This window comes from Canis lupus, chromosome 20 (assembly GCF_011100685.1).
Source record: "Canis lupus familiaris isolate Mischka breed German Shepherd chromosome 20, alternate assembly UU_Cfam_GSD_1.0, whole genome shotgun sequence".
Classification (NCBI taxonomy): domain Eukaryota; kingdom Metazoa; phylum Chordata; class Mammalia; order Carnivora; family Canidae; genus Canis; species Canis lupus.
The window spans coordinates 55,310,976-55,336,433 of NC_049241.1; the positions used below are offsets into that span (position 1 = coordinate 55,310,976).

Genomic DNA, 25,458 nt, shown 5'->3' on the forward strand with positions numbered 1-25,458 from the left:
GGGATATACTTCTACCCCCAAATGTATTCCTGGTTGACTTGAAATTCAAATTGAAGTGGGCATCCTCTATTTTGTCTGGCAGCCTTCGCCTAGGGGGGGAGACTGAGGAGGTAGGCAGGAGGACTTCCAGGAGGAGGCGGCAAGCCGTGCAGAAAAGGGAGGGCTAGGGCAGCCCGGGTGGCTCAGGGGTTTAGCGCCGCCTTCAGCCCGGGGCGTGATCCTGGAGACCCGGGATCGAGTCCAGGGCGTCGGGCTCCCTGCGTGGAGCCTGTTTCTCCCTCTGCCTGTGTCTCTCATGAATAAATAAATAAATAATCTTAAACAAAAAAGAAAAGGGAGGGCTAAGGGCCGGTGGGGCAGCGCCCGTTCCTCCCCCGCCCCACCTTGTGCACATGCGCAGTGGCGAACGCCCTTGATTGCGCTCACAGCGACCGGGAGGTGGGCGGTTGAGTGCCACACTAGGAAAGACGGTGACCATGGCTGTTCCCCTTTTGTTCAAAAGCTGTGGCGCAAAATCACCAAGACTTTATTTTGCAAATCAGAATTGCGTTACATTTCCTAGACCAGGAATATTTTGGCCATGTCCCAGCACTGGAAGCCCAAGACGTTTCTCCCAGCGTCTCTGGATCTGTGTGACCTTGGCCGACTCACTTAACCTCTCTGAGCTCCATCTATCCAAGAACTCACTCCACTCCAGCCACGTCACCTTCCTGGCTGCTTCTCCAACTCACCTCGCGTGGTCGGCCTCAGGGCCTTTGAACCTGCCTTTTCCCCAGATCTCTCCGTGGCCTCTCCTCTCCTCCCTCACTTCTGCATTCCGATGCCAATCTGGGAAGCCTCCCTTGATCACCCGATTAAAAATCACACCCCACGTTCTCCATCCCAGTCCTTTGCTTTTCCTCCGTGACCTGACCCACTATGCGTTTCACTCACTTCTCTCGCTCGTTGTCTGTCTCCGGCCCCGGCCCCGAGCACCACGAGGCTGGCATCTGCGTTACCCACTTCTGCGTTCCCAGCACCCAGCGCAGCAGCTCAATAAAAATTGCTGAATGAGTGAGTAGGAAAATGAGTGCACGAGGAGGAAAGCAGGCCAGCAGCAAACGGGACACTTTTAACCGTCACAGCTGATTGCTTTTGTCCTTTCTCTGTCTCACACTCACTTGAGAATCTGACTAGCTGCCTGTGGTTACTTACATGTGATTATTCAGTTCCTCGATGTACAAAAGCCATATGGTGCTAGTGGCCCATAGCGAGTGGTACGGAATTCTAGAGCATCCCCAGCCTCTCCGAAAGCTCGACTGTGCGGGGCTACTGTAGCCACTGTCCAAAAAATGCACTTAGTCCCAGACACCAACTTTTTTCCCGTGTTCTTTGCGGAGGTTTCAGAGGCCTTGTCCCACCCCGCACAATTTAGCAGAAGTGGCACGCTGGTGGCTCCTGAGCTGAAGATGGCCCCAGTTGGGTTTTGTTTGGTCCAATGGGTTTTTTTTTTTAAGATTTTATCTATTTATTCATGAGTCACACACACACACACACACACACACACACACACAGACACACACACACACACACAGAGGCAGAGGGAGAAGCAGGCTCCCTCCTGGGAGCCCAATGTGGGGCTCCATCCCAGGACCCCGGATCACGCCCTGAGCCAAAGGCAGATGTTCAACCACTGAGCCACCCAGGTGCCCCTCCAATGGTTTTCTAAAAGGCAGGACACCTTTTTTAGTCTAGAATCCCCGCGGATATGGGAATCTCTGAGCGGGTCTTCCACAGGGCAACACTCTGCCATGCTGCCAACACTTTAGAGGAAGTATTTACCTCCCTTTGGCCCCTGGGGCCATCTGAGTTTGAGACTTTAGGATAAAGGAGTGGGGAGCGGGTATGGAATCCGAGTGATGGCTGCTTCAGGAAGGGGTTGATCCAGGAGTCAGAGATCCAGGAGTTGATCCCTGAACTGCCCCAGGCCGACCTGTCTCTGGGCCTCAGTTTTCTCATCTGTAAAATGGGGATGCTAAAGGAATAGTTTTGGGGAGGATTAAGCGGTAACCCTGCAGGTCGGGGCGGGAGGAAAGCACTCAGCGTGTGCGGTCCCCGCTGTGGTGAAGGCCGCTCATCCTGCTGGGTCGGGCTTGGCTCGGGTCTCCTTCGCGCCCAGGGTTGGGGCGCGGCTGCTGGCGTGCTGGGGGCATCAGACAGCGATCCCTGAGTTCTCCTCGCCTCTGCGGAAACGGGGGACCCGACCTGGGGACCCCAGCCCTCGGATGGCACCTCCCTGGGCCGAGTCCATGGGATCCCTGGGCCGGGAGGGGGCGCCCTTGGCTGGGTCTTCCCAGGCGTCTTCCGTGGGCGGGGGTCTCCCCACGCGAGGACCGCGCAGCCCGCACGCGCCTGTGGACAAAGTCCGGCCCGCCCGGGACTCCACTTGCGGCTCCAACGTCCCGGACGGGCGGGGGCGTGGCCTGGCGGCGGGCGGCCTCCAAACGCGATTGGTCCTCCGGCCCGTCATTCCCGAGCGCCCGCCCCCCCGGGTATAAAAGCCCCCACCCCGGGCCCGCGCAGGACGGTTTCGGAGCTGGCGGTCGAGCCCTGCGCGCCCCGCTGACCGCGGTGAGACTGGGGGGCCCCGGCCGAGGTGGGGGGGCGCGGTCCGGCGAGTCCCGGGACGTCCCGCGGGGGGAAGGAGCGGAGAGAGCCTTCCTGGGGGCTCTGCTGGTCTCTGCGGCCTGGGGAGGGGTCTCCATCCAGCCGGGGCTCAGCTTTCCTGTCTCTTCCCCCGCGACCCCCTCAAGGAACCCCGCCCCCCCCCCGATTTCTGGAACAGAGTGAAACTTTCAAACTCAGTTGCTGAGACTTTCGTTGGGTGGGTGGGGGGGCGCGTGAAAGAGCCCCCTAGAAGGGGCGGTATCTGGAGGGGGTGACCCCGCCCCCTCCCGCTAAAACACGTCCCCTCTAAAAAGTGTGCTTGCTTGTGCAAACGCAGTGTGCAGGCGAGCCGCCGCCCGTCCTGCTCAGGAAGTCGGGCCTCCCTGGGTCCTCGGGGCGCCCCTACCCCCCAGCCGGGGGGCCGTCTTCCTGCCTAGCGGAGCCCCCTCTCCAGCTAATGGGTCCGCCCCGCGGGGCAGCTCCTCCCCCGCCCGAGGGTCAGGTCCCGCCGCTGGCCCCCAGCAGGTCGCGGCAGACCCCGCCCTCTTCCCCCGGGTGGGTGTGGCCAGCGGGTGGCTCCAGGCGGCCGGGAAGGGCCTGCCCCTTATCTGAGTCCTTGGGACCTCGGTCAGGATTGAGCTAGAACAGCCGGGCCTGGGACCTCGGTGTCTGGGAACTTCGGAGGTTGTATCTTAGCATGCCCTGGCTGCAGCTGGACGTCTACGTGACTGCCGGCCCCAGCTAGCCGGAGCCAGCTTCACACAGCTTGCGGAGCCTCCCCCCCACCAAGGACTTTAGTGGGGTGCTGACATGGGCCGAGGCCACCCTTGGTTCAGCCGTCCCAGGAGGGATCGATGGGCAGGGGCGATGGGAGAGTGCGCCTCCAAGGAGGCCAGGAGAGCTCAGGCTCCAGGGAGGGTGAAAGGAATAACTAACTGGACCTTGATCATGAGAACCAGGGGGATGGATGTGCCTACTCCCTCCGCTTCCCAGTTTGGGGACCTTAGTAACAAGCAGAAGCTCATTCCTGGCAGGCTTCACCCGTGTGTGCAACGGTTTTGTTTATTGAGCACCAGCTATGTGCCAGGCGCCGAGCTCAGCGCCACATACGTACACAGTCACTCACTCTGCCAGTCTGTAGGGACTCTGAGCTAGGAACGGTGATCCCCATTTTGCAGATGGGGCCGGCAAGGCTCTGAGAGGGGGTCCTGCTTTCCTCAAGCTCCCACTGCTGGTGAGTTGCCAAGCTGGGATTAGAACCTGTTTGGACGCTCCAGAACTGGTGCTCTCAAAACCTCAGTTTGCTGGGCTCTGCTTCGGGGACAGGGCAACCGGGCAGCCAGGAGGATGGGCCCCCTTCCTCTAGAAGGACATGTTCAGAATCAAGGTCAGGGGTTCACAGCAGGCTCCTCCCAGGGGAACCAGCCTTGAAGCCAGGTTCTATCTTTAGCTCCTGTTTTACAGGTGAGAGGACTGAGGCCAGGGAATAGGGGGCTCCTCGCTCAGCCCCGCACAGCATGGCCGGAGGTGGGACTCCTACGGTCTAGGGTGATGATGGATTACCCACCTCCTCCCACCTGGCCAGCCAAACGGAGCACACCTGTGGTGGCTCCCATGGTACCTTTAGACGTGTGCATTAGCCTCACCTGGAGAGCCTCCCTGGCCCTGCCTTCCCTCTGGAGTCCGACATGATTGGTCTGTAGTAGGGCCAGGCGTGGTCTCTCCTACAGAGTTTGTGGGGTGTTTTGTTTTGAATGCTTACCCTTTTTTGTGGGGGGGGGTGGGGAGAACTGGTAATGTTCTCTACCTGGCTCAAAAGTCAGAGGCCTGCCCAGCTACCGGGTCCTCCCTGAAAGGTGGCCCCTATTAACAGTTTCTGATGTCTAAAGACTGTGCAAACGACGCACACATGTTTCGCACTATTTGTCCCTGAGCATCCTCGTCCCATGAGTAGGTTTCTACTCTGCAGCCACTGCACTGGGCTGGCTCCTTGATTTCCCCAGGTCGTTAGCGGTACCTTGTTGCGGCCGACACAGATACACACGCCTCCGCGCGCCCGGCAGTGCAGGTGTGGGACCACCATCCCCTCGAGGTTTCAAAGGGAAGGGGGCTCTTGAAAGCAGGGAGCCACGGCCAGATTGCGTCCTAGGTGTCTCCCCGAAGTATTGACAATTAGAGCCCTTGGAGTTGGCCGTCCGGGTGGGGCCCCGGAATCCGCTGCATCAGCAGCTCCTGAGAGTGGGGCGACTCAGGGCCCCACCCGGCCCGGGCTGAATCAGCTCCCGCTCCAGGCCCCCAGGTGCTTGTGAGTGCCTGAGAGGCAGGGCTCTAAGGACCCGGGGAGGGGCACCTGGTCTTCCTCCTGGAGGGAGGGCCAGGGCCGGCTGGACCCTGACGAAGCCCATCTGTCCTCCACAGAGCCCGCTGTGGAGAAAAATGTCTACCGACGGGACAGAAGCCACCCCAGAAGCCACCGCCAGCACCCAGGCGACAGGCGAAGAACCAGTCCAGCAGGTGAGGGCGGGGCTGGGGCCTGTGGGAGAACCGTGGCCGGGAGCCGCTGGCTGCACCTGGGGTCAACAGATCTCTTTGTGGGTGAGGGAGAGCCGTCACCCGGACCCCAGACAGGTGGGGGCTGGGGCACAACTGCAAACCCCGGAGGCTTTGGGGAGATCAGGGGTATGCTCTGAACCTGCCTGCTTCCCCCACCGCTGCCCTGTCTGCAGGGGCTCATAGGGTCACCCCAGGAGGTCAGCCCCTGTCTTATCTCCCCCTTCCCAGATTAGCTAACTCTACCGGTAGTTGATAAATGAATATATTAGCATATCATTTGCATGCCATAAAATTCACCCTCGGAGAAGGTGGTACTCAGTGGTTTTTAGGAACCTACCAAGTTGGGGATCCCTGGGTGGTGCAGTGGTTTAGCGCCTGCCTTTGGCCCAGGGCGCGATCCTGGAGACCCGGGATCCAATCCCACGTCGGGCTCCTGGTGCATGGAGCCTGCTTCTCCCTCTGCCTGTGTCTCTGCCTCTCTCTCTCTCTCTCTCTGTGACTATCATAAATAAATAAATAAAAATTAAAAAAAAAAAAAGGAACCTACCGAGTTATGCAGCCATCAGTACCCTACAGGGTTAGAATTTTTTTTTTCTTAAGATTTTAATCCATCCATTTGACAGAGAATGCACACGAGTGGGTGCACACCAGACGGGGGTAAGGGGCCGAGGGGGAGAGAGAAACAGGCTCCCCGCTGAGCAGGGAGCCCTATGTGAGACTCGATCCCAGGACCCTGGGATCATGACTTGAGCCGAAAGCAGATGCTTAACTGACTGAACCACTCAGGTGCCCCTAGAACATTCTCATCCCCCCCCCCCCCAAAGAGACCCCACCCCTTTAGCAGCCCCTCCTCATTCCTCGTCCTCCCCAGCAACGGCTCATCTGCTGTCTCCGTGGATTTGCCTGTTCTGGACATTTCGTACTACCGGAGTCATACAACCTGAGACCCCCTGGTGTCTGGCTTCTCTCACTGTGTATCGTGTTTTTGGGGTTTACCCACCTTGTAGCAGGTGTCACTGCTCCCTTCCTTTCTTAAAACTGTGGTAAAATAACACATAACACAAAAAATACCATTGCGACGTGTACAGTTCAGCGTTAAGTATGCTCATGATGTACAACCACCACCAAGACCATCAAATTCCGGAAGCTCTTCGTCACCCCAGATGGGAACCCCACCCCCATTACCAGTTAGTCCCCTTCCCTTCTCCCCCCAGCCCCTGGCACCCACTAATCTGCCTTCTTTATGAATTTACCTCTTCTGGATGTTTCATATAAGTAGAAACATCATTTTTATAAAAGTAGAACCTTTTACGTTAGGTCACTAATGTAAAGGAAATCCTACAGGATTTTTTTTTGTGTCTAGCTTATGTCACTGAGCACAATGTCCACTCACGTTGAGGCAGGTGTCAGAGTGTCCATTTTAAGTCTGGCTACTGTTCCCTTATCTGGATGGACCGCGCCCTGTTTATCCGTTCATCTGTCCACGGATACTTGGGTTGCTTCCACCTTTTGGCCACTGTGAACAATGCTGCTTTGAACCCGAGCGTCCAAGGATCTCTTTGAGATCGTGTTTTCAATTCTTTTGTCTATATACGCAGAAGTGGAATTGCGGGGTCCTAGGGTGCTTCTCTGTAATTCTTTCTAATTCACAGTTTCCCACGGTGGCTGTACCGTTTTATGTTCCCACCCACAAGGCCCAAGAGTTCCCCAATTTCTCCCCATCTTCACTATCATTTGTTAGTTTGCTTTGTTTTGGTGGTAACCGTCCTAACTAGTGTCAGGTTGTATCTCGTTGTTTTGGCATTTCCCTGGTGATCTGTGATGCCGAGTATCTTTCAAGTACCTAATGGCCATTTGGAGGCTAGGATTTTATTTTTAAAGATTTTTTATTTATTTACTCATAGAGACACAGAGAGAGTGAGAGGGAGGCAGAGACACAGGCAGAGGGAGAAGCAGGCTCCATGCAGGGAGCCCGATGCGGGACTGATCCCGGGACCCCAGGATCACGCCCTGAGCCAAAGCCAGACTCTCAACTGCTGAGCCACCCAGGTGTCCCATTTTACCACAATTAAAAAAAAAAAAAGAAACACCAGTGTGCTACCCCGGGGATGGACCCTGAGCCCATGATGCTCAGGGAGAGAACCAGACACAGGAGGCCCCACTGTGTGCGAGTCTACATGTGTGACATGTCCAGGACGGGATCATCCGCGCACAGGAAGGGGGCTGGAGGAGGGGAGGATGGGGAGTGAAATCGCAATTGCGGGGCACCCTGGGGTCCCGGGCCCAGCCTGCTGAGCCGCCTGTCCCTGCAGCCCAGCGTGGTGGAACGCGTGGCCAACATGCCCCTCATCAGCTCCACCTGCAACATGGTGTCCGCGGCCTACACCTCCACCAAGGAGAGCCACCCCCATGTCAAGACCATGTGTGACGCGGCCGAGAAGGGCGTGAAGACCCTCACGGCGGCTGCTGTCAGCGGGGCCCAGCCCATCCTCTCCAAGCTGGAGCCGCAGAGTAAGTGAGGTCCTGGGGAGCCCCTACCCCTTGGGGCTCCTCCCTGTTCCCCCAAACCAGCCCTGTCCAGCCTTCCCGGCCCTGAGGGGAACGCACACGTGTGACTGACCCTTCCCACCTTGTCCCCTGTCCTGCAGTCGCATCGGCCAGTGAATACGCCCACCGGGGGCTGGACAAGCTGGAGGGGAACCTGCCCATCCTGCAGCAGCACACGGAGAAGGTAACTGGCATCGGGCTTCAGGGGGACTGGGGGGGGGGGCTCCGCCGAGAACGGGGTCCTCCCTAGATGTGGAGCCTCTGCCCCACCCCAGCTAGAATAGACGCACATGACCGCTCCCTCCCTGACCCCTCCTCAGTCTGGCCCCACCCCGGCCTTGAGTCTGCTCCCTGCTGGGCACCTGGGGGAGTGATCTGAACACCAGCCAGCTCTGTTCAGCACCCCCTTGTGTGTCTCACCTTGTCTGGGGCAACAGCCAAGGCTGTCCTCACGACCCTGCAGCCTGCCAGCCCTTGGTACCCACCTCGTCCATCCCATGCCAGCCCCCCGACCAGCCCCTGTAGTCCCCATTCGGTAATGTCCGTACCTGTGGGTCCCAGACACAGTGATAGGAACAGATTGCCTGCCCTTGTGGAACTTTTGTAAGGGAGACCGGGGGACGAAAATCCAGTGAACCCTCCTGTCGCGTTCCTACCACAGGCCCTTTGCACGTGTGCTTCTATCTTCATGAACCAGACCTTCAGGTCTCTGTTCTGATCCCACCTCTTCAGAAGCCTTCCTTCCCCTCTGCTCCCTCTGAGAGAAGGGCCTCCTCGCTCAGCTCTGTCTCCGATGCCCATGTTCTCTCTCTGCACCGTCCAGCACAGAAACCACCAGCTGTATGTGGCTTACGGAGCCCTTAGACTGTGGCTGGTGTCACTGAGGAACTCAGTTACTCAATTTATTTTTTTTAATTTTTAATTTTTAATTTTATTTATTTGTTTATTTAAAAGATTTACTTATTCATTTATGATAGACATAGAGAGGCAGAGACACAGGAGGAGGGAGAAGCAGCCCCCATGCCGGGAGCCCGACGTGGGACTCAATCCTGGGACTCCAGGATCGTGCCCTGGGCCAAAGGCAGGCGCTAAACCACTAAGCCTCCCAGGGATCCCCTAATTTTTATTTTTTAAATATATTTATTTATTCACAAGAGACACAGAGAGAGGCAGAAACACGGGCAGAGGGAAAAGCAGGCTCCCTGCAGGGAGCCCAATGTGGGACTCGATCCTGGGAACCCGGGATCATGACCTGAGCCAAAGGCAGATGCTCAACCACTGAGCCACCCAGGTGCCCCTCGGTTACCAATTTTAAACATAAATAGCCTCACATGGCCGGCGGCCAGCCTTGCTCTAGCACACCACGACACAGTCACATAGTACAATGAGCTCATTTAAGCCTGTGACTCAATGGTTCTAGTATATTCATGTTGTGTAACCACCACCACCCCTTTTAGAACATTTCATCACCCCAGAAGAAACCCCACATCCCTTAGCTATTAATCTCCTTCTTGCCACACGCTCCTGGCAACCACTCATCTACTTCCCATCCGTGGACAAGCCCGTCCTGGACATGTCACCCATGTGGACTCACATCCCGTGGGGCCTCCTGTGTCTGGTTCCCTTCCCGAGGGTCATGGGCTCGGGGTCCGGCCCCGGGGTGGTGCGTGTGGGTGCCTCGCTCCTGCTCACGGCTGAGGGACGTGCCCACGCATCGGGGACACACTGTATGTGGCTGTTCATCTGTTGGTGGACATTTAGCTTGTTTCCACTTCTTGGCTATTATAATACTGCTGTGGTACACGTTTGTGTACCAGATACATTAGTTTGTTGTTTGTTTTTTTTACAACATAAAATTTGTCATCTTTAACCATTTTGAGCACACAGCTCAGGGCACGAAGCACTCTCACCCCGCCGTGCACCTCCACCATCTGTCTCCAGAACCTTCCATCTCCCCACACGGAGGCCCTGTCCCCAGGAAGCACTGACCCCCGCCCCCCGCCCCACCCCTGGCTCCCACCAGCTTCTCTGTCTCTGTGGACGGGCCTCCTCTGGGGACCTCCTGGGGGTGGGGTCCTGCAGGAGGTGTCCTTCTGGGCCTGGGTCCCCTCCCTGAGCCCGGTGCCCTCAGGGTCTGTCCGCGTGGGGGCAGGTGTCAGGGCCCCTTCCTTCCTGAGGCTGGACAATATCCCAGTGTGAGGATGGACCGTGTTTCTGCTTGCATCTGTCAGTGGTTGCTTCACCTCCTGGGGTCTGTGAATCATGCTGCCCTGAGTGTGTGTCCCTGTTGTATTAGCTTGTGAGGCTCCACGCCATCTGAAGGGCTCTTAGCTGCCTATTTGTCTTCCCAAGGGGAGTGAGGGCACAGGCTGCTTTCTTGCCCTGTCTAGTGCCCATCGTACAGCCTGGCACATAGTAGATGCCCAGGCTCCACTTAGGCCTTGTGGGACAGATGGCCACGCTCAGGTGCGCCTCTTCATGTCCGGGCTTACTTCACCAGAACTCAGTGATCCCCGGGGTGGGGGCAGGAGGGCAGGCCCAGGGCTGCTCCAGTTAGTTCCCTCCCACTCTGCCCTGCGGCCCCCTCGCCCTTGGGCACCTGCTGCCGGGCCGCAGTCCCCGATGCAGGGCCCACCCCGCGCCCGCGGAACTCCACGTGGCTAGGGAGCACTGTGTCACTGGCAAAGGCCACTAGCAGGCGGGGCGTTGAAGGTGGAAGCTGCCCGGTTCGCAGGAGGATGGAGGAGCCCCGTCCTTGGGCCCGGGGCTGACCTGCTGGTGCCACCCGGGGCCAACATTCCTTCTGTTTATAGAAGGGATGAGCTCGGGGTGACGTTCTGCAAGGTCATCCAGCAAAGCTGCTCCCAGCTCAGAGGTGCTAGCGCTCTCCAGACTCCAGGCCCCGGGATGTCACCCCACACACGCACACCCCAGGCTCGCCCCAGGAAGAGGCAGCGTGTCCCCGTTCTATGAACCGCGGTGTGGTCACAGCTGGGCCAGTGTGAGCTAGGTGACAGCCCCGGGGGGGGGTGGTGCATTTCTTCATGCCCCCAAAGGAGCTAATTCCCACGGACACCAGCAGTCTAGATGTTCAGAGTTAGAAGGGTCGGGACGGGGCTGGTTTTTGACTTTCCGGAGAGCTCTGTGCATAGAGATCTGCTCAGAGGCTGAGCCTCAAGAAGAACAGGTGTCGGCCCATGAATGCCCAACATGTGCTGGCGCTGCCTCTCTTCTGGGATCCCGCGACAAAACTGTCCCAAGGGCCCCCACGCCCGGCCCTGCACCGTCTGTGCCGAATACAGTCACCAGGGCGTGGACACGCGCGCTCCTTACGGCATCGGTGGCCGCGTCTACAGGGGGCAGAGTGAAGTGGCTGAGACCCGGGGACACCGGCCTGCAAAGCTAAACTATTTACCACGCGGCCCTCTGGCAGAGAAGGCTACCAACCCCGTAGCTGTCCCGCTAACCCAGGTTAGAGGTGCTTGAGTCAAAGTCCCAGGTTAAAAAATCCAGGCTCTGGACAAGCTGCCTGGCCTCCTGGACTCGGTTTCTCCCGTGTGGAAAGGATACGCTCCCTCCTCTTGGGGGTTTGGAGGGCGGAAGCCCCGTCATCCGAGGGCTGAGAACCTGACGTACCTGACTCGTTGTTAGTTTTGATGCTTTAATACAAGCTTCATGAATAAACCCACAACTGCTGGGATGTTTTGGGCGCAACCCCCTGTTTGCCGTGGGGAGGTTAAGGCGGGAACCGTGTTCCGTCGTGAGTTCATGGAGACGGTGTCTGGACACCTGGGTGCATCCTTCGTGTTGCCCTAGTTTTGCTCCGGGCGCCTCTAGGTCAGGGTCTCCCCTCTTGGCACCCCTGACATTAGGGCTGGGCGTTCCCTAGGGGAGGAGAGGCCCCGGCCCCCCACCCACTGCATGTCAGGAGCCCCCCCCCCCCGGTGTGACACCCACGTGTGTCCCCAGACAGTGCCCAGCATCCCCTGGGGATGGGGTCACCCGAGGTGAGAACCACTGTTCTAAGCCATCGTAGCCGTCCGCTCGGGGCTGCTGTAACCAAGTGCCACAGCGGGGGTGGCCTAGCCCAGAACTTATTATCTCAGTTCCTCCCCAGGGCGCCTCTTCACTTGCAGACGCTGTCCTCACATGGCCTCCCCTCTGTGTCCTAATATCTTCCTTAAAGACCTTCTCTCCGAATAGTCTCATTCTGAGGTCCCGGGGGTCCGGGTTCAGCACCCTGCGGCCCCTGATGCTGTAGATAAAGAAATGGAAGCACAGAGAGGTACAGTGAGTTGCCTGAGGCCACACAGCCAGGACATAGCAAACCAGGATTCAGGCCAGGCTCCAGGGCACGAGATCTCCACCGTCAGACTCAACGTTGACCCTCCGGGGTGACCCAGGAGCTGGAATGCCTCCCTGGAGTTTGGGGTGCAGGGGTGGGGGTCCCCAAGTACGAGGGGAGGACAAAGATGCCGATGCTGGGCTGTGTTGTAGGTGCTGGCCGATACCAAGGAGCTCGTCTCGTCCAAGGTGTCGGGGGCCCGAGAAGCCGTGTCCAGCACGGTGTCCAGCGCCAAGGACACAGTGGCCAGTCGAGTGACGGAGGCGGTTGACGTGACGCGGGGCGCCGTGCAGAGTGGCGTGGACGCAACCAAGTCCGTGGTGACCAGCGGCGTCCAGTCGGTCATGGGCTCCCGCGTGGGCCAGATGGTGCTGAGCGGAGTGGACGCGGTGCTGGGCAAGTCGGAGGAGTGGGTGGATAACCACCTGCCCATGACGGACGCTGAGCTGGGTGAGTGCAGCCCTTGGGCCCGGACACCCCCCTCCACCCCTGGCCCAGACCTCCCACCCCTCTCCGCCACCTAGAGCTGTCACTCAGAGCCATCTCGCCCCTGCCACCCCGTCAGCGCCCACCTGGCCCCCAGTGTCTGGTCTCCTTGAAGCAGCCACTAGAGGGCCCCTGTGACCACCAAGTCAGGTTCTGTCCTCTGCCCACAGCCCTTGGGGGCTCCCAGCTCCCTCAGGGAGAACTCCAAGCCCTTCCCCGTGGGCCCCCCTCGTACTTATCCATCTCCCCTTGTTCATCCTACTCCAGCTGCACTGACTCCTTGCTGATCCTCGGCCATGCTCCCACCCCAGGGCCTTTGCACCAGCCGTTCCCTCTCCCAGGACCATTCTTCCCCTAGACATCCAGAAGGCTCACTCCTTTCTGCTGCCAGCTCTGTGCTCACATGCCACCTCCCCAGTGAAGCCTCTGAGATTGCAACCTCCCTCGTCCATGCTGCATCCTGACACCTGCCCCCCAAAGTCTTGTCTGTCATCATCCCCCACCCCCCGGGTGCACAGTTGTCCATCCGGATGTGCCTTGAGCACCTGCCATGCGCCAGTCTTCCAAGTGCTGGGGGTACATTGGTGCACAGAAGCCTGCACTCGTGGAGCTCACGGGATAAGGAGATGAGCCTAAAGGAGAGAATTCGAGGGGCGGGGGATTGGCTAGATGTTTCTGAGGAGGTGACGTGACGGTGAATGGAGTGAGCCAGCCAGCTGCGCGGATCAGCGCAGAGAAGTGTCAATAACCAAGGTCCTGGGGCAGGATTTGGCTGGTGGGTTAGAGGAAGGCCAGGTAGAGTGGGCGAGGAGGGAGATGCGAACGAGGGGAGGGTGGGGACGGGGGACCCGGCAGGTTCTGGGGGGTTTAGAGGGACCCAGGGGAGGACTTGGACTTAGCCCAGGGAGGTGGGAGCCCTGGAGGGCAGGTGGGCAGGGGAAGGCGGGAGCTGACTCGGGTGCTCACGGCGCCCTCTGGGGGCCACTGCGGGGAGGACAGGTGATGGGGGGATGCGGGGGGGTGGGGGGGGGGGGGGGGGGGGGGGGCTGAGCATCGCCTGGGCCTGGCCCCTCGGTGCAGCAGGCACAGATGCCCCCAGACACCGCCGTGTCCCCTGGGGGTGGGGGGCAGACCCCCTCCGGGGTGAGACACCCTGCTTCCGTTCTGGGACTTCACGCACAGGGAATCGTGTGCTGCCTCCATCGTCTGGGATCGGGATTGCAAAACGTGGCTGTCCTAAGCATCGCTCCTTCCTCCGTCAGCTCGGAGAACATTCTCTGTTGCAGCTTGTGGAAGAAGAGGGCACCCGGCTAAGTTTCTCCCTTGACTGGCTCGCGGGCTGGCTCATCAGCCTCCACGGTCAGCAGTGGGTTTTTACGTTTTAGGTGTGAATGCGGAGGTTTACACGCCACAGGCCAGTCCCATGGGCTGACTTTTATCGGCGTCGCCCTTGTCCCGTTACTTCCTGCCGCTTGGAGACGCCTTCACCTTGGCTCTGAGTCTCCGTGATCCTCCCCGGGAACCCGCGTGGAAAGGAGGGGTGCGGTCCTTTGCTTCCCGGACAAACTCGATGTTTCGGGCGGGCTGGCGATCGCAGGCCCTGAGGCATGTGGCTTGAGCCCAGTATGTCACTTGTGCTTTGAGTGTCCAAAACCCAACCGTGAACCTCTTGAGGGCGGGGAGCCTCCAGCCCATGGTGGGTGCTGAAGCCGGGTCCAATCGGCTGTGGGTCTCGGCCCCTGAAGGCAGTGGGACAAGCAGGGTCTGCGGGGAAAGGGGTCTTGAGCTCGGCCGGGGCGGGGGGCTGCTGCAGGGAACAGACCCGTGTGACCAGCTTTGCTTCTCTGTCCTCCCTCTGGATCCGCCCACTAAGGAGGACATCGCCGCGGGCGCTGGTGCCCGTGGCACAGAGGGGTGGTCTGCAGGGGAGGGTACGTGCTTTCACAGCAGCGTGGCAGGACCGGGCATGTGTTCGGGGGCTTGGCCCAGGGGGACAGCCCTCTTCCCTCTCTCTCGGGGTCCTCCCCTTTGCCAGGGGCACCTGCCCGCTTGCTTGGATGTGCTGGGAGTCTGCGTGACGTCCTGGCCTAATAACAAAGCCGCTTGCACTTCCGAGGCAGAGCCCCAGGTCCCCGGAGGGCCACAGAGAAGCCCTGGGCCGCGGGCAGGGCAGGTTCACAGTGTCACTCAGTTGGGTTCATCTCCGCAGACCTGCCTTGGGTAGGAAAATTGGGAAAATCTCTTCTTCTCGAAATGCAGTCTTATTTTCTCTGCCTTTAAATGTCCCACGTGTGTGTGTGTGTAGTTTGTTTTTTTCCATTTTTTCCAAAGAATTTATTTGGCAGAGAGAGAGAACATAGGCAGGGGGAGCAGCAGAGGGAGAGAGAGAAACAGACTCCCCGCTGGGTAGGGAGCCCAACATGGGGCTGGATTCCAGGACCCTGGGATCATGACCTGAGCCAAAGGCAGATGCTCAACCATTAAGCCACCCAGGCGTCCCTGTAGTTTGATGTTTATTCATTTTATTTATTTATTTTTTTTAAAGATTTATTTTTATTTTATGATAGAGACAGGCAGAGGGAGAAGCAGGCTCCATGCCAGGAGCCCGACGCGGGACTCGATCCCGGGACTCCAGGATCGCACCCTGGGCCAAAGGCAGGCGCGAAACCGCTGAGCCACCCAGGGATCCCCTGATGTTTATTCATTTTAAATGTTGTTGTGAAATGACTCTTCCATGACACCTTCCTCCCCAGCTGACTATATGACACTACCCCCACGCCACATCTGGCCCCATACCTGCATTTGTAAATAAGTTTTATTGGCACACAGCCATGCCCATTTGCACGCATGTTGCTTTTGCACAGACAACTGCAGGCCGAAGGCGCAGTATAACCGCCGGCAAGTACAGAAACATTGGCTGTCTGGCTCCATACAGGAAAAGTCTATCAACCCTTGGGTTAGAGTATGTTTTTCCAGATTTTTTAGTGTTTACAGAGACCACTGAAATCCCCTGATTGGAGGCTTACCTTGGTTGAGCAGCAGGTCAAGGACTAAAAGGCTCATTTGTGTGCCTTTTTGAGTACAAGCTGGCCCACCTTTCACAATTCACGCAGCTGTGATGGGGCGGGGGGGGGGGGTCATATGGAAGGGGAAACTGAGGCTCGCTGGCAGAATCACATTTGTGTAGAGCAGGGAATGGCAAACATCTTCCTAACCAGTTGGTAAATATTTCTGGCTTTTGGGGGTCAGTGCCTGTTGCCACTAGTTACACTGTCAGCACAGAAGCAACACAGCAGGAGATAGGCAGAGGAACGGGTGTGACCCTGTGCCAATAAAATTTTATTTATAAAGACAGGGCATTGGGCCTGGGGGCCAAAGTTCGCAAGCCCCTGCTAGAGGGCATTACCAAGCCGGTGAGCTAGCAGCTCATCAGGACGGGCCGTTTCCATCCTGCCGTCTTCTAACGTCAAGGGCTCTCTCTGGACTAGATATTCCCGACGTTGCCTTACGCGCTGTCAAGACGGTTCTCAAGTGGCTCAGACTTGTCCCCCCGTCAGGTATCGTGGTTCAGAACATGGTGACAGACCGCCTGGCTTCAAATCCTGACTTGCCACTGCCTAGCTGCGTGGCCTCGGGCAAGTCACTTCACCTGTGAGCCCGTTTCCTCGTCTGTAAAAATGGGGCTAACGGTGCGTCCCTCGCGGAGTTGTTGGGATTTGATGACTGCGCAGGAAGCACCTAGAACTTTGTAAGAGAGTAGCCGTGGAGGTGCTGGGCACTGGTACAGGATTCCCCCCCCCCCCATTTTTTTTTCCTGCAAAGGAGCAAAGAGTGAACACTTTCGTCTCCACCGGCCAGGGGGCCACAAACCTCGTCACTGTAGTCTGAGGGCAGCCATCCACGTAGCTCACCCACGCGCTGGGGGGTGTGGAGGCCTGGTGCAAAGCTGGAAGCAGGGGGGCGTGAGCCACGGTTTGCACACCCTCACGCTAGTCCTCTTAATCCCGGGACATCGGGTTCCCATCATGCCCATTTTGCAGATGGGGAAAGCGAGGCAGGGGAGCCCGCCCTCTGCGCCAGGGCCTCCCGGCTTGCGAGTGGCCGCCCCCGGGACGGGAACCCGGGCAGCGTGCAAGGCCAGGGCCCCTCACGGCACCTTCCTCCCCGCAGCCCGCCTCGCCACGTCCCTGGAGGGCTTCGACATGGCCTCGGTGCAGCAGCAGCGGCAGGAGCAGAGTTACTTCGTGCGCCTGGGCTCGCTGTCGGAGCGGCTGCGCCAGCGGGCCTTCGCCCACTCGCTGGGCAAACTGCAGCTGACGCGGCAGCGGGCGCAGGAGTCCCTGGGCCAGCTGGCGCAGGCGCTCAGCCTGGTGAGGCTCCGCGGGGCCCCGGCCCCCCTCCCCGCCCCCCGCGGCTCCTCTCTCCCGTGGTCCTGGGTGGCTTGGCGGGTGGGGGGGGGGGGTAGGCGCTGCCTTAATGGGCCCCCGGGACCAGCACGCCTCAATGACCAGAGCCGCCTGCCAGGCCCAGAGGGGCGGGGGGGTCCGAGGTCAGGGTGTCCGCAGGGCTGGGGCCTCTCCTGGACGTGCAGACGGCCGTGTCCTCTGCCCACTGTCCTCTCCTAGGGACGCCAGTCACCATAGGAGCAGGCCACCGCAATGACCTCATTGCGACTTGATGGTGTCTTTAGAGACCTGATCTGCAGGCACAGGCACACTCTGGGGTCCAAGGGGGTCAGGCCTCCAGCATATGATCGGGTGTGGGGGGCACATAATTCAGCCCGCGCCAGGCTGCCCGGCAGAGGCTCTCCTGGGGGGACCTCCGGGCGGCAGGAGCCCGACCTGCAAAGCCTGAGCAGGTGTTTGATGGTGGTTTTGTTGAAAGTCTCACGGAGGCATAATTCAGGTACAACAAAGTCCCCCTCTTTTAAGCGTACGGTTAGAGGAGTTTTACAGACACAAATGGACAGGTCACCACCACTGCAGTCACAGTCAAGACGAGGAACATTTCCATCACCCCAGCGGGGCCCACCTGCCGGTCTGCAGGCACATCCTGCCCTCCCCGCCGCGGTGGTCTTTCTGTCTCTCCTCCAAAGAGCTAAATTCCTCTTACCTTCCTCTTTGCTTTGGTCCATCCGCGAAGTGCTCCCTCTTTTCTCTTTCTCTTTTAAAATTTTTAATTGTGGGAAAATACATCATGAAATTCACCATCATAAGTAACCATTTTTAACTGCACAGCTCAGGGCACGAAGCACCTACCCTCACGATCCATCTCCAGAACCTTCCATCTCCCCACACGGAGACCCCGTCCCCAGGAAGCACTGACCCCCGCCCCCCCTCCCCACCCCTGGCTCCCACCACCTCCTCTCTGTCTCTATGGACAGACCTCCTCTGGGGACCTCCTGGGAGTGGGGTCCTGCAGGAGGTGTCCTTCTGGGTCTGGGTCCCCTCCCTGAGCCCGGTGTCCTCAGGGTCTGTCCACATGGTGGCAGGTGGCAGGGTCCCTTCCCTTTTATGGCTGGATAACATTCCACTGGAGCACTTTATACGACCCAGCTTGAGTTCCATCTGCTTACGTCCCGTTGGCCAAAGCCAGCCCTATGGACAGGCCCAGTTGCAAGAGTGAGACAAAACGCGAGGAGCTGCCGAGAATTGTGGCCACTTCCTTTTCGAGTAGCACAAGGCACATGCACATGTTGGTGACAAAACTGTAGCCGTGGAAAGGCTGTGTGAGAACAGCGTCCCTCCTGGCTTCCTCCCCTTCGCGGACCATCTCATCTGGGACAAATGGAGGACTTTGGGGGCCTCTCCTGGGATGGGTGCCGGGCTCTGCCGACCTTGGTCAGATGCTGGAGGCAGCCTCTCTCCTCCTGTGTCTCTCACACACTCTCTCTCTCTCTCTCTTTTTCACTCCTTAACTCCGCTCCAGATGGAAACCGTCAAGCAGGGAGTTGATCAGAAGCTGGTGGAGGGTCAGGAGAAACTACACCAGATGTGGCTCAACTGGAACCAGAAGCAGCTCCAGGGCACAGAGCAGACCCCGGCCAAACCAGAGGTACCAGCTTGGGGGGACACGCGGGGTGCTTGGGTCCCTGACATGCCTCTCCATGCCTCTCTTCCCGATGGACCTACCTGCCCGGAATACTTTCCCCAGCCTCTCCTTCTCTTAACTGCCTTCCGGACACAGCAGCACCTCCTCCAGGAAGCCTGCCTTGATGTCCTCTCTTGGGTGTGGGTGTTGCCTCTGGACTGTGGGACACTTGATCGTGCTGCCTCTCAACCTGCTCAAATTCTAAGCCACATCTCATCCACCTCTTCCCCCATCCCAGGGTCATGGAGGCCTTCATACTCCCCTGCCTGGCTCCTGGGGACGATTCCTCCCCAGCATCCTCTGGTCCCTCCCATCTGTCCCAGGCACTGGCCTCCTGCTCTGCTCTGAGTTTGCACCACCTGTACCTTCACTCACGGAGGCCTCCTTGAATCAGCACCTTCCGTGGCTCTCACGCCCCATCACAAATGCCCCTTGGCCTCAGGGCTGACCTAGCGCTCACTACAGCTTCTCAGCTTCACCTCTCTGGGCCTTGGCTTCCCCGTCTGCAAATGGGTTGTAGGGCCTCCTGCAGGGCTCTCAGGGTGAAGCAAACCAAACCCACACACCAAACACACACCGTGTTCCCAGCAGCAGGACTCACAATTGCCAGAACATGGAGACTGTCCAGGTGTCCCTTGGTGGATGAACAGATCCACACAACAGGTTCACATCCACGCACGGGCACGTCCCTCGGCCCCGCAAACAGGGAACCAGGCACAGGAGGCCCCACAGCGTGTGAGTCCACGTGTGTGACATGGCCAGGACGGGGAGGGGGCTCGTGGGGACCGGGGGGAGGGGGTCAGGGCTGACTGCTTAATGGGAATGAGGTTTCTTTGGGGGACGATGGAATGTTCTGGAGACAGAGGTGGTGGTGCACAACCTTGCAAGTATACTAAAAACTCTGGATTTTGCACACTTAAAAGGGTGAACTTCCCGGCCTGTGTCATACACACATACATAGAAATGAGTAGCTTTGTAAAGCACACGGTGAGCGCTGCGAAAGTGATAGTTATGGAGACGTCCCCCATATCCCTAAACGCAAAACTATTAGCATTCAGACCCAAACCACCTAAAACCGTCTCCCTTACCCCCACTGCTCCGCGTGGCACCCAGAAGATGCAGATGTCGACTGTGCTCGGCACCTCCCTGCCAGGCTCGAGTCCAGGCTGCTCGCTGTTGCAGGGTCAGGGCAAAGTCCCACCGCCAGCCTGCTCTCTCCCCCTAGTCGGGGAGGAAGGGTAAGGTCCCTATTTGCACATCCACCCTGTGGTCTCCCCCACCATTTACAGCTTCTGCCTGGAAAGTTCTTCCAAGCCTCTTTAAAAAACAAAACAAAATTTAAAGCTGTGTGGAGATAGAAAATTTAGTATCTTACACCTAAAAGAAAAAGTTTTATTTTTTTAAAAGATTTTCTTATTCATGAGAGACAGAGAGAGAGAGGCAGAGACACAGGCAGAGGGAGAAGCAGCCTCCCTGCAGGGAGCCCAATGCGGACTCGATCCTGGGTCTCCAGGATCACGCCCTGGGCTGAAGGCAGGTGCTAAAGTGCTGAGCCACCCCGGGATCCCAAAAAAAGTTTTATTGAGATATAATTTGCATAGTATGCAATTCAGTGGTTTTTAGTGTATTCACAGGTTTGTGAGGAGATCACAGGATCCTCTGAGAACATTCCCACCGACCCAGCAGATCTTATCCCCATCAGCAGTCACTCCCCCTCCTCTCTGGCCCCCACGAGCCCCCTCCCCGTCTGTGGACGAGCCCGTCCTGGACGTGTCACACACATGGACTCACACCCCGTGGGGCCTCCTGTGTCTGATCCCCTCCCCAAGCATCGTGGGCTCGGGGTCTCCCCGGGGCAGCACGTGGGGGGCGCCTCACCCCCGTTCAAGGCTGAGAGACGTGCCCTGCGTGGGTGGGTGGGTCATGTTTGTTTATCCGCTTACCAGCTGATGGACGTTGGGTTTATCTCCCGTGGACACCACCTTGGGAACCAGCCTCGTACAGGTGTGCGTTTCCATTTCTCTGGGGTAGATCCCTACAAGCGGAGGTGCTGGCCATATGGAAACCCTGTAGATTAGCGTTTTGAGGGACCACCAGCAACATACAAGGGTCCCACTTCATTCCCCATTGTCGTCAGCACTCGTCACTCCCTCCTAGATCCTGCTCGCCCCAGCGCGTGTGGAGTGGCACCTCATTGTGGGTCTGTGCCCCGTGTCCCTGGTGGCGGGTGCTTATTGACCACCTGCTTGTCCCCTCTGGAGAAATTTCTCTGCCTCTTTTTTACTCTGGTACATACGCCACATGGCTCAAAGCTCAAAAGAGCCAGTGTCCCAAACCACCACCATGCTGGACGGGCTCTCGTGGGGAAAGGTTTCCTGGAAGGTCGCATCCGCCTGCCCTGGGAGCACACAGTCCTGATGGTCCCCCCCATTCTCAGCAGGTGGAGACCCAGACGCTCACCATGTTCCGGGACATTGCCCAGCAGCTGCAGAGCACCTGCGCCTCGCTGGGGTCCAGCATCCAGGGGCTGCCCACCCACGTGAAGGACCAGCTGCAGCAGGCTCGCCACCAGGTGGAGGGCCTCCAAGCCACCTTTTCCGGCATCCATTCCTTCCAGGACCTGTCCAGCACCGTCCTGATGCAGAGCCGGGAGCAGGTGGCCAAGGCCCGAGAGGCCCTCGACCACATGGTTGAGTACGTGGCCCAGAACACACCCATCACGTGGCTGGTGGGCCCCTTCGCCCCGGGAGTCGTCGAGAAAGCCCCAGAAGAGAAGAAATAAGACAGCCAGGAGGAGGCTGGAGGGGAGGGACCTAGCCTCTCCCTGAGGGGTGGCCTGAGCACCAGACCCCTCGCCTCACTTGGAACATGTGTCCCTAACCTTCCCACCCCCACCCCGCTCCACCCTGCCCATCTTAGCTGCCCCCTCGGGGAGCTGCAAACCGACCTGTCCATCCCCTCCTCTGCGCTCAGAGGAAGCGTATCCTGAGCATCACCTCCTCAGTCAAGACAGGGAGGGTTCTAGGAAAAGTTTTCTAGGAGGCCCTCAATTTCTTTTTTTCTTAAACCCAGGGATACATATCCCATCTCTTTTTCTTTATCAAGGGCCCTGGATATCAGCCTTTAGCTGATGGACTTGGGTTTCTCCCGGGGAGGGGGTGGAGGGAGCGCCACCCAGGCCCATCCGAGAGCAGAGGGGCTCAGCCTGCCTGGCATCCCGTACCTGCCGAGCTTCCGTATTGCCTTAATAAACTTCACCTGCAGCTAAGTACAGGCTGTGCGGGTGCGGGTGTATATATGTGCGTGTGTGCACTCCCAGGAGCCGAGCAATACTGGGGTCTCCGTGTGGCCTCTGGGGCCCTGTCCCTGCTCTGCTCACAGGAGGGGACCCAGAGTGGGGCTCAGTGTTCTCTGATGGGAGAAGAGCAGGGCCCTTCACGTCCCCCACCCTGGGTCTTGCCCTCTGGGCCGTGTCCTAGGATCCCGCAGAAGCAGAAGGCCTGCACTTTCCCCACACCTTCCTGGGTGTTGGGGGGTGGGGGGAGGCGGTGTGGCAAGCTGCCTCCCGAAAGATGTCCACGTCCTGATCTCCGGGACGTGAGAACGCGTTCCCTCATGTGGCAAAAGGAGCTGTGCAGATGGGGTTCAGTGAGGGATGTGGAGGTGGGGGTGGGTCCTCGCTGCTCCGGGTGGGCCCTGCCACCATCACGAGGGTCTTCACGAGCTGGGGGCTGCAGGGTCGGCTGGAGAGGGTGTGAGGACAGAGGCAGAGGTCAGGACCTGAAGTGGGTGCATCTTCTGCTCGCGTCAAAGATGGAGAAAGAGACCCCGAGCCTGGAGAAGCCGGAGAAGGCAGGGAAACAGGATCCCCCCTGACTCCTGCCCTGAGCATCCAGAAGGATCCAGCCCTGCCTTCACCTTGATTTTAGCCCCAATTAAAATTCATTTCAGGGATCCCTGGGTGGCGCAGCGGTTTAGCGCCTGCCTTTGGCCCGGGGTGCGATCCTGGAGACCCGGGATCGAATCCCACGTCGGGCTCCCTGCATGGAGCCTGCTTCTCCCTCTGCCTGTGTCTCTGCCTCTCTCTCTCTCTCTCTCTCTCTCTCTCTCTCGCTCTGACTATCATGAATAAATAAATAAAAAATCTTAAAAAAAAAAAAAACTCATTTCAGGTTTCTGCCCTCCATAAGTGGAAGGTGACAGGTTTGTGGTGTTTTCAGCCCCCGAGTCCGCGTTCATTGTTCCAGCACCCCGGGGAGCTCATCCCGGCCCTGGGGGAGTCCAGGTGGCCCCTGGACAAACCCCGGCTTGGAGATTCCCGCATTTCTGTCCACTTCCCACCGCTGGGCTAACATTGAAGAAAACACGGAAACCGAATCCTCTCTTGCGCTGCCTCTGGCCCAGGGCTGCTCACTCATGTCGCCTCGGCTCTGCGGGTTAGGTGTCCCCCCCCCCTTTAGGGATGAAGCGTCGGGGGCACGCGGCCTGGCGGGCCTTGCCTCCCTGGGTGCGTCCGAGGCCGCACAGTCCTGCTGCTCCTGTCAAGGGCCGGCGCCCGTGCTCCAGCTTGGGGATGGGGAGTGGGTCCCCTGGCCAGCTCCCTGGTCCCTCGTGAGTGACCCTGGGGGGCCCTCGGGCTCTCGAGCCATCAGCGTCATCATCCGAGACCAGCTCCCACGTAGATCTGGAGCAAAGATTTTGTAGGACTGCACGTTTGAAAAACCTGGTACTTAGGTTATCTTAGGGTCTCCCGCTCTGCACTGCTGGCACTGGGACCGAGTCGCTCTCTGGGGGCCACCCTGGCCACCTGGGGTGCCGAGCAGGATCTCTGGCCCTGTGGGGGATTGCCGTTGATGTCAACGGCACAAATTGTGTGACCACCACAGGTGTCCTCAGACACGGCCCCCTGGTGAGAACCACCAGGTTAGCTGGCTTCGTCCCAAACACTTATTTTCCTGCCTTTTGGCTTAAACGAGTCAAGGTTCCCCACACGGGCCCCCTAACGTGTCGGGGAGCACATCTCTTTTTGCACCTCCCAACGCTGAGCAGGCACAGGCTGTTGCCCCTGCTCTGAGCACCTGGCGGATGTTAGCACCAGCCTCCCCTCAACCCTCTGGGGTGGCTGGACTGAGCTTCCCGTGTCGTGGACGGGGAAACTGAGGCAGGTAGATGTCACATAATTTCCTCAAAGTCTCCCGGCCACTAGGGGCCTGACAGGGGGGTCTGGGCTCTTGTCTTCCTGCTGGAGGAACTTAGCGGGTGCGCTCTCCAATCCCCCGTGGCTCCGTCCGCAGATGGGGTGTATCGGTTAGCTCTTGCTCCCTGACAAGTCAGCACTAACGTCGTGGCCTCAAACACGTTCTCTCCCCATCTCTCATCTAGCAACTTAAAAAAATAACAAAAATAAATGTTCCTCTCATTAGCTTAGCTGAGCTGAGCTCACTGCAGCAGCGTGTCCAGAAAACACACATGCAAAGGGCCCAGCCTGGCTTGGGGAGATAATAGAGAGCAGAGTATAAGGACACAGGCTCTGCGGGCGACGGGGTGGTTCAGAGGTTGAGCGTCTGCCTTTGGCTCAGGTCATGATCCTGGGGTCTCACATCGGGCTCCCTACAGGGCGCCTGCTTCTCCCTCTGCCCATGGCTCTGCCTCGCTCTCTGTGTGTCTCTCATGAATAAATAAATAACATTTTTAGAAGATTTTATTTATTTATTCATGAGAGACACACAGAGGCAGAGACACAGGCAGAGGGAGAAGCAGGCTCCATACAGGGAGCCTGACATGGGACTCGATCCCAGATCTCCAGGATCATGCCCTGGGCCGAAGGCAGGTGCTAAACTGCTGAGCCACCCAGGGATCCCCATAATAAATAACATTTTTTAAAACAAAAGAAAAGAAGTCAGTCCTGGGGAATGTAACAACTGTGTGGCGACTAGTCAATACCATACTATAAACGTAAAAGTGGCTGCGAGAGTAGATCTGAACGTTTCTCATCATTAAAACAAAAATTGTAAAAAAAAAAAAAATTTGTAGCTACAACAGACATTACCCAGACTTTTGCAACATACACACCCATCAAATCACTATGTTCTACGCCTAAAATGAATACTGTGCTCTATGGCAATTATACCTCAAATGTTTAAAAGGACTAAACATTTTGGGCCAATATAAGAAAAAAGAAGATGCAATTACAAATTCAAAATTAGGTACAACAGAAAACCTGCCATTCAGATTTAATAACGAACCCTCTCTACGAGCAGTCACTGTTGCAAAATGATTCAGACCAAATGCACAAACCATCACATGCCGCCTAAAGAGCTGTTTGTACACTCGTGTGTGGGCATGGCCGGTGGACTCAGAATGGTTGACATTTCTCTTTATTTAAGTAAGCTCTACCCCCAACAGAGGGCTTGAACTCTTGACCACAAGATCAAGAGTCCCATGCTCTACCAACTGAGCCAGCCAGCTGCCCCAGAATAGTTTACACTTTTAAAGGGTTTTAAAGCAAACAAAAATATGCAACAGGGACCATCTGTGGGCCTCAAAGCCTAAAATATTTACTGCCTGGCCCTTTCCAGGGAAAGCTTGCCAACCCCTGCTTGAGACCTTCCTGCTACACCGTCCTGCTTAGACAAGAATATTTCTCCCAGTACTTAAAAGCTGCGGTGTGTTTTGCTGCAGTAACTGCAAACATCATTGAGTCGCGCTCATGATACTAGGGCTAAGGGTGTGGGCACAACTCCAGCAGAGGGTGACAGTGGCGGTTTTGGGGGACAGGAAAGCAAATGTTT

The 25,458-nt window shown here is 57.9% G+C and overlaps 1 protein-coding gene and 1 long non-coding RNA gene across 3 annotated transcripts; one reads left to right on the plus strand and one right to left on the minus strand.

Moving 5' to 3' along the window:
- The first annotated feature begins 2,420 nt into the window (after positions 1 to 2,420).
- PLIN3 (perilipin 3) lies at positions 2,421 to 21,938 on the plus strand. Of its 2 annotated transcripts, none has more exons than XM_038567703.1 (8): positions 2,421 to 2,610; positions 5,065 to 5,160; positions 7,512 to 7,710; positions 7,848 to 7,930; positions 12,244 to 12,541; positions 16,748 to 16,947; positions 18,506 to 18,631; positions 21,108 to 21,938. In XM_038567703.1, exons 2-8 carry the CDS (start codon positions 5,083 to 5,085, stop codon positions 21,447 to 21,449), a joined length of 1,326 nt encoding a protein of 441 aa, XP_038423631.1. In that variant the 5' UTR covers positions 2,421 to 2,610; positions 5,065 to 5,082; the 3' UTR covers positions 21,450 to 21,938. The 2 variants fall into 2 exon arrangements, with proteins under 2 accessions (XP_038423631.1, XP_038423630.1); XM_038567702.1 differs by having other exon boundaries at positions 2,476 to 2,610; positions 21,105 to 21,938.
- On the minus strand, positions 15,894 to 21,400 carry LOC119864777. Its single transcript, XR_005375211.1, has 3 exons — positions 20,611 to 21,400; positions 19,756 to 19,888; positions 15,894 to 16,321 (listed from the first exon to the last, which is right to left on the minus strand). It is a non-coding gene; the product is annotated as an uncharacterized LOC119864777 (long non-coding RNA).
- Positions 21,939 to 25,458: the final 3,520 nt, after the last annotated feature.

Excerpts from the sequence above, each read along its gene's own strand:
- PLIN3 (XM_038567702.1), top strand. The coding sequence starts at position 5,083 with ATGTCTACCGACGGGACAGAAGCCACCCCAGAAGCCACCGCCAGCACC. Across the intron at positions 7,931-12,243 it reads TGCAGCAGCACACGGAGAAG|GTGCTGGCCGATACCAAGGA; the intron begins GTAACTGGCATC and ends GCTGTGTTGTAG. Across the intron at positions 18,632-21,104 it reads AGACCCCGGCCAAACCAGAG|CAGGTGGAGACCCAGACGCT; the intron begins GTACCAGCTTGG and ends CCCCATTCTCAG.